The sequence below is a fragment of the Heteronotia binoei genome, chromosome 12 (assembly GCF_032191835.1).
Source record: "Heteronotia binoei isolate CCM8104 ecotype False Entrance Well chromosome 12, APGP_CSIRO_Hbin_v1, whole genome shotgun sequence".
In the NCBI taxonomy this organism is placed as follows: Eukaryota; Metazoa; Chordata; class Lepidosauria; order Squamata; family Gekkonidae; genus Heteronotia; species Heteronotia binoei.
The window spans coordinates 6,374,585-6,387,627 of NC_083234.1; the positions used below are offsets into that span (position 1 = coordinate 6,374,585).

Below are 13,043 nucleotides of genomic sequence, written 5' to 3' on the forward strand. Positions count from 1 at the left end.
CTGGTGGACCTCCTGATGGCACCTGGTTTTTTGGCCGCTGTGTGACACAGAGTGTTGGACTGGATGGGCCACTGGCCTGATCCAACATGGATTTTCTTCTTTTCTTATGTGACACAGAGTGTTGGACTGGAGGGGCCATTGGCCTGATCCAACATGGCTTCTCTTATGTTCTTATGTGACACAGAGTGTTGGACTGGATGGGCCATTGGCCTGATCCAACAGGGCTTCTCTTCTGTTCTTATGTGACACAGAGTGTTGGACTGGATGGGCCATTGGCCTGATCCAACAGGGCTTCTCTTCGGTTCTTATGTGACACAGAGTGTTGGACTGGATGGGCCATTGGCCTGATCCAACATGGCTTCTCTTATGATCTTATAGCAATGACAGCTTCTAGTAATCATCCGCTGTAAGAACGTAAGAAGAGCTCTGCTGGATCAAGCCAGAGGCCCATCGAGTCCAACATTCTGTTCACACAGCAGCTGACCAGTTCCCCAGCAACTGATTTATAGAGGCATGCCATCACTTATAATGGAGGCAGTAGTTAAGAATCACAATTAGTAGTCAGTGTAAGCCCAGTCCTCCATGAATTTGTTCCCTAGGCAGCCATGACTGTATACTGTTGCAGTGAGTTCCGCAAATTAACTATACAGTGTGTGAAGAAATCAGGGGTCATTTTGTAGAAAAATAGGTGGTGGAGCTCATCCAGGGGTTGTTATGCAGCTGCACTTACTATTCAATGGGCAAGGTGGGGAGGAGGAGGGGGAACCCTCAGAAAGGTTCAGGAGCTGTGCTCCTGTGAGCTCCTGCTGAAGTCAAGGCCTGGCTTTGTAGAAAAACAGGTGGTGGAGCTCATCCAGGGATTGTTATGCAGTTGTATCTGCTATTCAATGGACGAGTTAGATGGGGAGGAGGAGGAACCACCCTTGGAAAGGTTCAGGAGCTATGCTCCTGCTGAATCCGAGGCCTGGAAGAAATACTTCCTTGTGTCTGTCCTGCATGGAAGAATATGCCCCCAAATATAATTTCAGGTGAATAGCTGTGTTGTTCTGCAGGAGAACAGGTAGGGTTGAGGTCAGCAGCACCATGGAGATAACAAGGTTTCCAAGGTATGAGCTTCCAAGACTCTCTGGCAAAGAGAGTACTGACTCTCTAAAGTTTATAACTTGGAAACCTTGTTGGCCTTTAAGGTGCTCCTGGATTCAACCTTAGCTTATGAACATATGAAGCGGCCTTATACTGAATCAGACCCTGGGTCCATCAAAGTCAGTCTTGTGTACTCAGACTGGCAGTGGCTCTCCAAGGTCTCAAGCTGAGGTTTTTCATGCCTACTTGCCTGGACCCTTTTGAGTTGGAGATGCCGGGGATTGAACCTGGGACCTTCTGCTTACCAAGCAGATGCTCTACCACTGAGCCACCGTCCCTCCCCCTTATGGACCATATAGAGAGGCCAATTAAGATTTCATGCTGTTTTGATAATTCTACACTGGTGATGCTAAAGTCTCTTCATGAGCTCAGAGATTAAGGAGATCAGTCTAAAAACTTAGGGAAAGCCTTGCTGGAGTAGACCAAAGGACCAATTAATGGAGTCCATTGTTTCCCAGAGTGGCCAACCGCACACCTCCAGGTGGACCACAACAGGGGGCAAGAGGAGTTCAGTTTTAAGCACCAAATTTTAAGGATGTAGACAAGCTGGAAGGAATCCAGAGGAGGGCAACAAAGATGGTGAGGGGTCTGGAGACCAAGTCCTATGAAGGAAGTTGAAGGAGCTGGGCATGTTTAGCATGGAGAAGAGGTGGCTGAGAGGTGATATGATCACCATCTTCAAGGACTTGAAGGGCTGTCATCTAGAGCAGGGGTGAGCAACGGTAGCTCTCCAGATGTTTTTTGCCTACAACTCCCATCAGCCCCAGCCATTGGCCATGCTGGCTGGGGCTGATGGGAGTTGTAGGAAAAAACACCTGGAGAGCTACCGTTGGCCACCCCTGATATAGAGGATGGTGCAGAATTGTTTTCTGTGGCCCCAGAAGGTAGGTCCAGAACCAACAGGTTGAAATTAAAAGAGTTTCTGGCTCTTCCTGACCGTTAGAGCGGTTCCTCAGTGGAACAGGCTTCCTCCTCAGGAGGTGGTGGGCTCTCCTTCCTTGGAGGTTTTTAAACAGAGGCTAGATGGCCACCTGACAGCAAAGAGGCTCCTGTGAATTTAGGGGGAGGTGCTTGTGAGTTTCCTGCACTGTGTGGGGGGTTGGACTAGATGACCCTGGAAGTCCCTTCCAACTCTAGGATTCTATGATTCCTCAGTGGAACAGGCTTCCTCCTTGGGAGGTGGTGGGCTCTCCTTCCTTGAAGGTTTTTAAACAGAGGCTAGATGGCCACAGGACAGCAAAGAGGCTCCTGTGAATTTAGGGGGAGGTGCTTGTGAGTTTCCTGCATTGTGTGGGGGGTTGGACTAGATGACCCTGGAGGTCCCTTCCGACTCTAGGATTCTATGATTCCTCAGTGGAACAGGCTTCCTCCTCGGGAGGTGGTGGGCTCTCCTTCCTTGGAGGTTTTTCAACAGAGGCTAGATGGCCACCTGACAGCAATGAAGATCCTGTGAATTTAGGGGGAGGTGTTTCTGAGTTTCCTGCTTTGTGCAGGGGGGTTGGACTAGATGACCCTGGAGGTACCTTCCGACTCTAGGATTCTATGAACTTCCTGACCATCACATCGGTTCCTCAGTGGAACAGGCTTTCTCGAGAGGTGGTGGGCTTTCCTTCCTTGGAGGTTTTTAAACAGAGGCTAGATGGCCACAGGACAGCAAAGAGGCTCCTGTGAATTTAGGGGGAGGTGCTTGTGAGTTTCCTGCATTGTGTGGGGGGTTGGACTAGATGACCCTGGAGGTCCCTTCCGACTCTAGGATTCTATGAACTTCCTGACCATCACATCGGTTCCTCAGTGGAACAGGCTTCCTCGGGAGGTGGTGGGCTCTCCTTCCTTGGAGGTTTTTCAACAGAGGCTAGATGGCCACCTGACAGCAATGAAGATCCTGTGAATTTAGGGGGAGGTGTTTGTGAGTTCCCTGCCTTGTGCAGGGGGTTGGACTAGATGGCCCTGGAGGTCCCTTCCAGCTCTCGGATTCTATGATGCTGCTTGGCCCATCGCCTGCACACCAGGAGGACCCTGCCACCAGCTGCCGTTTTCCGATCTGAATCCCCAGGCTCTCCCACACCACGTTGGAGCTCAACAGAAGGCCTGGGACTTCTCTCTCACAACCGGGTTCCCTAATAACCATCACTTGGTCTTGCACCTGCCCCAGTTTCAGGGCCCTTCATGATCTTTTGTTTGGGACTATAACGGTGAAGGGAGAGACTGCAGCTCCCTGCCATTCCTGGCCAGGTTGATCAGGAGATATCATCATTACTTCAAAACTGCTAATTATTTTTGCCGCCAAGAACAAGGATGGGTCCGGTACGTGATCAACAACAGTTAACGAGCGAACACAAAGGCAGCTGAGCTTTTGTGCCTGGAGTGACGTGCAGCGCGAGTGTCCAGTGCAGGAGAGCAATAGTACAGAAAAAAATGAACAGGCTCATTGGGGTCCACAGAATCTCTGACGCCCCCCTCCCTTTGCCCCGGCAGCCTCTCGTTTTCAGAGTCACTGTGAGATCGATGCACACTGGAACCAAAGGGGACCCCACCTGCCCCAGCATACGAGGACTGACCAAGGGGGGCACCTTCCTAGAAAGCCTGCACTGAGTTCTCTGCAGACGCAGCAAGCTACTGTTCTTTATTTTTAAGAAGAAGACGAATGCAGATTTATACCCCGCCCTTCTCTCTGAATCAGACACTCTCCTATTTCTTCTCCCCCCACAACAGACACCCTGTGAGGTGGGTGGGGCTGAGAGGGCTCTCCCAGCAGCTGCCCTTTCAAGGACAACCTCTGCCAGAGCTATGGCTGACCCAAGGCCATTCCAGCAGCTGCAAGTGGAGGAGTGGGGAATCAAACCTGGTTCTCCCAGATAAGAGTCTGCACACTTAACCACTACACCAAACTGGCTCTCACAAGGACAGCTCTGCCAGAGCTATGGCTGACCCAAGGCCATTCCAGCAGCTGCAAGTGGAGGAGTGGGGAATCAAACCTGGTTCTCCCAGATAAGAGTCTGCACACTTAACCACTACACCAAACTGGCTCTCACAAGGACAGCTCTGCCAGAGCTATGGCTGACCCAAGGCCATTCCAGCAGCTGCAAGTGGAGGAGTGGGGAATCAAACCCGGTTCTCCCAGGTAAGAGTCTGCACACTTAACCACTACCCTAAACTGGCTCTCACAAGGACAGCTCTGCCAGAGCTATGGCTGACTCAAGGCCACTCCAGCAGCTGCAAGTGGAGGAGTGGGGAATCAAACCCGGTTCTCCCAGGTAAGAGTCTGTGCACTTAACCACTACACCAAACTGTCTTTCTTATTTTAAAAAGAAGTACACCCTGCTTTTCTTCCTGATCAGGGACTCAAAGTGGCTTTTCACATCACTCCTCTTTTCTCTACTTAGTCCTACAGCAATTAACTTATGAGGGTTGGTTAGGCTGAGAGTCTGTGAAGGGACCCAGAATCACCCGGCAGGCTTCCATACCTGAGTGAGAGACCGGAACCCCGTCACCCCAAGTTCTAGCCTGACCCCCTAACTCAAGAGTGTCAAACTAATTTCTTATGTGGGCCGGATCTGACATAAATAAGACTTTGTTGGGCCAGGCCATGTGTGTCAAAAATGTAATGCTAGGTAGCAGAGATATGAACTTAGCACTTGCTGGTTTTAAAAGTGCTTTCTTCGTATCTCTCCTGTGTGATCCAGGGAACTGGGCAAAGGAAGCTCTGGCTCTTTCCTTCCTTCCCCAGGGGACCAGGAGAGGGAGGAGCCTCAGCCAAGAGAAAGGGGGGGAGGCTTGGCTCAGTAGCTCTGCTGTGGAGTTGAGAGATACTATCCCTCCCCCCTCCTCCCCAAGGGAGGAGCCTCAGGCAATGGAGAAAGACAGGTTGCTTACCTATAACTGTAGATCTTTGAGTGGTCATCTGTGCATTCACATTCATGGGATAGAGCGCCTGCGCCGATCCCCAAATCGGTACGTAAAAAGCCCAGGATTTTTTTGCGCTTGGCACCAGCAGCCATGCGCAGGCGTCCCAGTATGCATGCTCGCCAGCGCAAGGATCCCGCCAGTTCCTTCCTGACCGCTGGAAGCCCCTACTGGAGGGAGACCGTCAGCAGTGGGGAAGGAGGGCAGGTAGTGTGAATGCAAGATGACCACTTGAAGATCTACAGTTACAGGCAAGCAACCTGTCTATCTTCTTTGTGGTCTCTGTGCTTCACACAGAGATTAGCGAGCAAGACATACCTGGAGGCGGGAAGACGGTCAACCAGAACAGCCAGCTTGCAGCACTGCAGCTCCCAGACGAGTCCTCTGCTGAGCATGCACATCCAGAGCGTAGTGCTTCATGAAAGCATGAGAGGACCAGGTGGCAGCCTTGCAAACGTCCGTCAGAGAAACGCCTTTCAGGAACGCCACCGATGTTGCCGTCGCTCTTGTAGAGTGTCTGCGAATGGGCCCAGGCAATGGCTTCTTTGCCAACAAATAACACAGTTTAATAGTCTCAGTGAGCCATTTTGAAAGCCGCTGAGACGAGATTCTGGAAACCAACTTAGGAGCAGCATAAGAAACAAAAAGCTGCTGGTCCTTACGAAAACTCTTAGAACGACTCAAATAAAACAATAAGGCACGCTTAACATCTAGCGAATGCAACCTATGTTCCTCATCCGAGGAAGGTGTAGGATAAAACGTGGGCAACCAAACTTCTAAATCAAGGTGAAACTGAGAAACCACCTTGGGGAGAAAAGAAATATCAGGAGCTAACAACACTCCAGAAAAACTAAATATGGGTAGTCACAACGCATAGCCGTGAGCTCCCCTGCACGGCGTGCGGATGTGATGGCTACCAAAAAAGCAGTCTTCCAAGACAGAAGCTATAACGAACATGTGGCCATTGGCTCAAAAGGACGCCGAGTCAGCCTGTCCAACACTTAAGTCAAATCCCACAACAGTGGGGGGTGATCTCAATAGAGGATGAAGCCTAAGCAAACCCTTCAAAAATCTTTTAGAATGAGGGTGTGAAAAAACTGAATGCCCCTCAACTGGCTCATGGAATGCAGAAATTGCTGCCAAATAAACTTTAATGGAAGAAAAAAACAAGGCCAGCATCCACCAGAGATAACAACAATTCAAAAATCACCGATAGTCCCACCCTTTGGGGTGAAACTGTAGGATTAACTAAAAACTGAAGAAACTTCCGCCACTTCCTATCATAGGAAGCGCGGGTAGACAGCTTCCTGCTGTTCAGGAAAACATGTTGGACTCTGCTGGAGAACTCACAGGGTCGATGAACCACGCTGTCAGCTTCAGGTGAGGCACATTGTGATGGAATACATGACCGTCCTGAGCTGACAGAAGGTCCGGTTCCACCGGAAACTGGTAGAAGACCCCCCTCGCCAGTTGGAACAAGATCGGGAACCAGTTCTGCCGAGGCCACCATGGAGTCACCAGGATGCAACATGGTTTCTCTCTTGCATTCTTGTTGACCACCCGTGTCAGCAGTGGCAGAGGTGGGAACAAATATAGGAACCGACCTTCCCACGGGAACAGCAGACCGTCTCCCAACGACTCTGGATCCATGCCCCCCTCTGGAACAAAACAGAGGACACTTCTGGTTTCTGGCTGTGGCAAACACATCCACTTGAGCTTAAACAGGGGTTGAAGGAAGCGCCCCCAGAGCTTAAACACGGGTTGAAGGAAGCGCCATTGTATCTCCCACTCGTGCGGGGAAGCTGCACCCCTGCTGAGGGAGTCTGCTTGCAGACTGAGCACCCCTGGGAGGTGCGCAGCCTTCACAAAGATGTCGTGCTCCAGGCACTCCGACCACAGTTCCAGCGCCAGCGCACAGAGCCGTCGAGAGACTGTCCCTCCCTGCCTGTTGATGCAACACAGGGCAGTAGTATTGTCTGTTAGCAGAGCAACAACCTTCCCCGCCACCATGGGGCGGAAGGACCGAAGAGCAAAGTGAACTGCCAACAGTTCCAGGTAATTTATATGACAGTGAGTCAATTGAGGAGGCCAAGGGCCCCCCACACACAGATCGTCCATGTGAGCCCCCCAACCCCACAAAGACGCATCTGTTGTGATCGTCACTGTTGTTGCAGGTAGGTGGAAGGGAGCTCCCTGACGGATGTTGTCCTTTGATTTCCACCACTGCAGTGTTCGAAGTGTCATAGGTGGAATTACAAACCTCTTCCGCGGTGAGTCTCTTAATGGTCGAAACCAACGAAGAAACCAAAGCTGTAGGCCTCTCATCCTCAACTTCGCAAAGAGCAGCACACTTGTAGTCGCTGCCATCAGCCCCAGCATCCGCTGCAGCTGCTGCGCCATGCCCCACTTCAGACTCTGTAAGAGTTTGACAAGATTGATAATGTCCATTGCTCTCTACTGAGGCAGAAAAGCGCGATGAAGGTTCGTATCCAGCAAAGCCCCTATGAACGGAACTGTCCGTGACGGAGTAAGATGTGACTTCTCCAAGTTGACCTGCAGCCTTAAGGTGTGAAGAAGACGAAGAGTGATGGCAATATGATCTGACAAACTCTCCTTCGATTCCGCCACAAGGAGCCAATCGTTGATGTATGGAAAGACGACTATCCCTTGAAGCCGGAGGTGAGAAGCCACAACACTCATCATCTTTGTAAACACCCGAGGTGCAGTGGACAGACCGAAAGGAAGGGCTTTGAACTAGAAGTGTTGAGAACCTACTGCAAACCGAAGGAAACGTCTGAACGCAGGATGGATGCTGACATGGAAGTAGGCATCCTTGAGGTCCAGCGTTGCCATCCGGTCCCCTTGGTTGATGAGGGGAAGAATTGTTTGCAGAGTGGACATTCTGAACTTCTGGTACAGAATAAACTTGTTCAGATTCCGAAGGTCCATGATTGGTCTCAGACCCCCGTCCCATTTGGGAACCAGGAAGTAACGAGAGTAGAAACCTCCCGTTCTGGCCTCCACCGGGACCCTTTCTGTGGCTTGTTTCTGTAGGAGGTTGCTCACCTTCGCCAGCAGAGGTGGGGAAGGAGGTGTGGTGATTACCACAGACTGGTTCAGAATCTGAGTGAAGTCTATTTTGTAGCCTTTCGCGATGATGGAAAATGCCCACCTGTCCGTAGAGATGGACTCCCAGGCCAGCAGGAATGGGCGGAGGCGGATAGAAGAAGTGGGGACGGTGATGCATGCTACTAGAAAGTCAAATGCTCTTTTGGGGGCAAGCGCCCTTGGACTTGCCAGTGGTCTGTGCTGAAGCGTATTGGTTTCTGTTGTTCCCCCTGTATGGGGACCTACTCTCAGGTTGGCAGAGCGAGGTCTCCATTGCTGTTCCGGGGAAAACTTTTGATATTGTTTCTTGGACCAGGGTTTGTGCCACTGTTTTGGTTTAGCAGCTCTGGAAGACGCTGGGACACCCAGGTTCCTGGAGGTCTTTATGCTCTTATCCATTTCCTGAAGAGCAATGTCAGTGGTCGAGCTGAAGAGGCCTTTGTCCTCGAAGGGCAGATCTTCATTGAAGGCCCTGGTGTCTTGCTGGAGGGCCGCTGACCTGAGCCAGGAGTGGCGGCGGAGGCAGACAACAGACGTGATGGGTTTTGCTGAGACATCCACCATACGCTTTGCTGCAGCCAGTTGTTGCTTGGCTACAGCAAAGCCTTCCTTCTGCAACTTCTTTGCAGTGGACCTCTTCTTCTCGCTCAGGAAAGACAAAAGGGGGGATGAGTTGTTCCCACCGAGTATTGGTATCTAGCCATACACGCAGCATAGTTAGATACCTTTACCCCCAACGCTCCAGCAGAATAAAACTTCCTCCCAACATTGTCCAACTTCTTTCCTTCCTTGTCTGATGGGGAAGAGTGGGTCTTGCAGGCCTTTGATGAGGAGGATACGACCACCGAATTGGGCTTCGGATGCGTGAAAAGGAATTCAGCACTGGCCTCTTGGATGCGGTACATGTGGTCCAATCTTCTTGATGACACAGGTGTAGAAGCAGGCTTCGCCTAGGGCTCCTCCACTGTCTGTAAGATGACATTCGTAACAGGCAGGGCAATCGCTGTAGACGTATCCCACTGCATGATGTCGAATACGGTATACACTACAACGGGTTGCGGTTGTGTCACCGGGAGAGAGAGGGAGAGTGCCATCCTCTTCACCAGGTCCCCATACGACTTCAGATCCTCCGATTGTGAAATGGGAAGATCCTCAGCAGTATGAGACACTGGCGAAGGTTCCAAAGCCCTGTCCGGATTGTTGGTACCGACCTCGGAATCCGACTATGAAGACTCTCTCCTCAGGGAATGTTCCGAAAGCACCGGCGTTGACTCACTGACGGGTGACTGGATCGACACCGATGACCTAGGTTGGACTTCCTCCACCACCACGCCGCGTCTTTCGGGCGGAACGGACATTGATGCTGAGGGACGCCGCCTAGAGTGCTGAGAAAGCCTCGACATATGAGATGCCTCGGATTGCTGGTCCCAATCTCCAAACTCACAAGGGGGGTACCATTGGTACGGCGGATATGGGTAGGTGTAGGGAGAAGGCCACTGGCGCTGATCCCACGGTGGAAGCAGTGGGAAGCAGCGAGCTATGGTAGTTGGTTCCAGCTCTCTCCGACCCCTCGCCTGATCCAGCGGTCCCGACGGCTCCATCGGTACCGACACCTCTACCTCCGAGACAGAGTCGCTCTCACTCCAATGCCTCGACCCGGAAGAGTGGGAACGCTGAGTAAGGTCGATCTCTTGCTCCGATGCCGATAGACACAACTGCTGCGAAGCACTGCCTCTTGACACCGAAGGGCTACGATGCGGGGACGCCAAGATCTTCCTCGGTGGAACGGCTGACATCGATGTCGAAGCGTCCTGAGAAGGGGAAGGAGTGCGGGATGATCTCTTCTTCCGCTTCTCCTTGGATTTCACCTTCTTTGGTGCGGATGATCTGGTCCCCGAGTCATCCTGACGCTTCTTAGCTGGGGTGTCCACTGACCCTTCAGATGGTCGTTTTGTGGAACGCCCACACTCGACCGGCATCTCAGTCCTGATCGGCGATGTATCGATGTATCGGCGATGTACTGACGGGCCTGATGTCATCTTTTGAGGATGAAGTGCCAATTCAACCACCGTGGCCGAAAGCCTTGCCGCTTGATTCTCGCGAGTTTGTTTAGAAAAACTCAGGCAGTGCGAGCAAGAATCAACGTGATGTCCCTCGCCCAAACAAAGGAGACAGAAGGAGTGGCCGTCAGGAGGGGCAATTTTCTTTCCACAGGAACGGCACCTCTTTAAAAAAAACCCAACGCCTTTCCATAGACGCCAAGGAAAAACCCACACAGGAAAAACTCTGAGGGGAAAAACGGGGGAAAACCTGGGCCCCGAAGGGCAAAGTCCAACGTGTTGGGTTTTTTTACAACACTAACTAACAACTAACTAACTACACTAAGAAAACAACAAACAAGACAGACAATCCTAAGATTACTTTACTGACCGAGGGCACGAAAGGAGATCCTCTCAGCACAGCAGTCAGAAAGGAACTGTGGGATCCTCGCGCTGGCGAGCATGCATACTGGGACACCTGTGCATGCCCGCTGGTGCTGAGCGCGAAAAAATCCCGGGTTTTTTAGGTACCGATTCGGGGATCAGTGCAGGCACTCTATCCCATGAGTGTGAAGCACAGAGACCACGGAGAAGATAATAGAGCTACAGAGAAAAATTGCTTTGTAGCTCCTGTGCTATTGAGAGAGCCTGGCAAAGCAAGTTGTGATGCAGAAGAAAGCAAGAGAGAGGAAGAAGGAAGCAGATGGCAGGCAGTTGCTCAGGGGTCTGAAAGGAGCCCTCCACGGGCCTGATTCAGTCCCCGGGCCACATATTTGACACCCCTAACTCATTGCAGCTTTAACTCATTGCAGCTCATGAGCCCTACAAAGGCTGTCAGGAGAAGCTGAAATGTATAACTCTGGCTAACAAACATCTGTCACTCAAGAAGCACAAGAATTGCCTCAAGATGACTAGGCAGGGAAACTTAGGCTACTTGGAAGAGGGCGAGTGCTTCTTCCCCTTTTGGGTCATTCACGCACCAGAAATGTCCAGCAGAGCTACTGGTTTGCATGAGTGGCATAACTAGTCTGTCTTCCTAGACCTGTGGCGTACTTGCTACCCTGGAATTCTAAACAGTCCATAACATTTTAAGGGCTGTTTAAATCCCACTGAAGTCAACTTTAGAAAGTCCTCGTTGTGTGCACGGTACTCACGTGTTGTGCACACCATGGGGAGCCTACCAGTAAGAACCCCGCTCCCTGCAAACAGAAATTGGTCTGTACCACAACTGCCTAGAACAGCTGGCCACAGAGAGCATCTGGATGTTCTCATAAGGACTTTCCCTTAGAGAGCAGGTTACATCTGAAGGCCCACCTCTTCAAGCCGAGTCTCTCTCAAGGGGTTTCAGTGGCATTTCTGCAAGAGCAGCACTGTGTTGGATGGTCTGACCTTGGGAGTTTCACTCTTAGCCACTTCTGGATCTTAAACTTGGTTTACAGATCAGGGATAATAACTCTGGCCTATCCTAGAGGGTTGTATTAAGGATCACTGGGGGCAAAGCCTACGAGGCATCAGCGGGGTCCTCACAAAGCATTATGTAAAACAGGGGTGGCCCATGGTAGCTCTCCAGATGTTTTTTGCCTACAACCCCCATCAGCCCCAGCCATTGGCCATGCTGGCAGGGGCTGATGGGAGTGGTAGGCAAAAAAAAACACCTGGAGAGCTACCGTTGGCCACCCCTGCATGATATAAAAGAGCATTTATATAATCTGTGCTCGGCCCTTGCAAGGGAAAAAACGTGGTTCCAGTGTGCAACGCTATGCTGCGGGTGGCGGGGGAAGAAGAGCTTTGGGCCCCTCCCCCTGCCCCTATCCGGAGGCCGAGGTCTGGACCTTGGGAAAAGCGATACCTTCTCTTCGCTGCTGATGTTCCGGGTGGAAGTCCTCCAAGTGATGGAGGGGATGGGATCCCCGGAGGCCTCGCAGGTCAGGGTGATCTGGTCTTCCAGCTCCATAGCAGTTTTGTTCTCCACATAGGTGATCTTGGGTTTCGCTGGAGACAGAGAAGCAAAAGGTCTTTGGAGGTGTTGTTGAAAAAACAGGGGCAGAGGCAACGGACTGGACCTCACAGAGTCATAGAGTTTGGAAGGGACCTCCAGGGTCATCTAGTTCAACCCCTTGGACAACGCAGGAAACTCACAAACACCTCCCCCTGACATAAGAACATAAGAGAAGCCATGTTGGATCAGGCCAATGGCCCATCCAGTCTAACACTCTGTCACACATAAGAGAAGCCATGTTGGATCAGGCCAATGGCCCATCCAGTCCAACACTCTGTGTCACATAAGAACATAAGAGAAGCCATGTTGGATCAGGCCAATGGCCCATCCAGTCTAACACTCTGTCACACATAAGAGAAGCCATGTTGGATCAGGCCAATGGCCCATCCAGTCCAACACTCTGTGTCACACAGTGACCAAAAAACAACAAAAAACAACCCAAGTGCCATCAGGAGGTTCACAAGTGAGGCTAGAAGCCCTTCCACTTTGCCCCCCCCCACAAGCACCCACTTTGCCCCCCCCCACTTTGCCCCCCACAAGAATACAGAGCATCACTGCCCCAGACAGTTCCAATAAAATGCTGTGGCTAACAGTCCATATTTTTACCCAATCCCCTCTTGAAGCTGGCTATGCTTGTAGCCGCCACCACCTCCTGTGGCAGTGAATTCCACATGTTAATCACCCTTTGGGTGAAGAAGGACTTCCTTTGTTCCATTCTAACCCGACTGCTCAGCAATTTCATGGAATGCCCACGAGTTCTTGTATTGTGAGAAAGGGAGAAAAGGACTTCTTTCTCTACTTTCTCCATTCCATGCATAATCTTGTCAACCTCTATCACGTCACCCCGCAAT

General features: G+C 51.3%; 1 protein-coding gene across 6 annotated transcripts in view; it reads right to left on the reverse strand.

Annotated features, from left to right (window-relative positions):
* NCAM1 (neural cell adhesion molecule 1) overlaps positions 1–13,043 on the reverse strand; it is a 370,188-nt gene that overhangs the window by 86,729 nt on the left and 270,416 nt on the right. For all 6 annotated transcript variants that reach the window (XM_060250575.1, XM_060250573.1, XM_060250574.1 and 3 more), the window contains exon 8: positions 12,043–12,185. In XM_060250575.1, the coding sequence (XP_060106558.1) occupies positions 12,043–12,185 (143 nt within the window). The remainder of the gene's footprint in view (positions 1–12,042; positions 12,186–13,043) is intronic.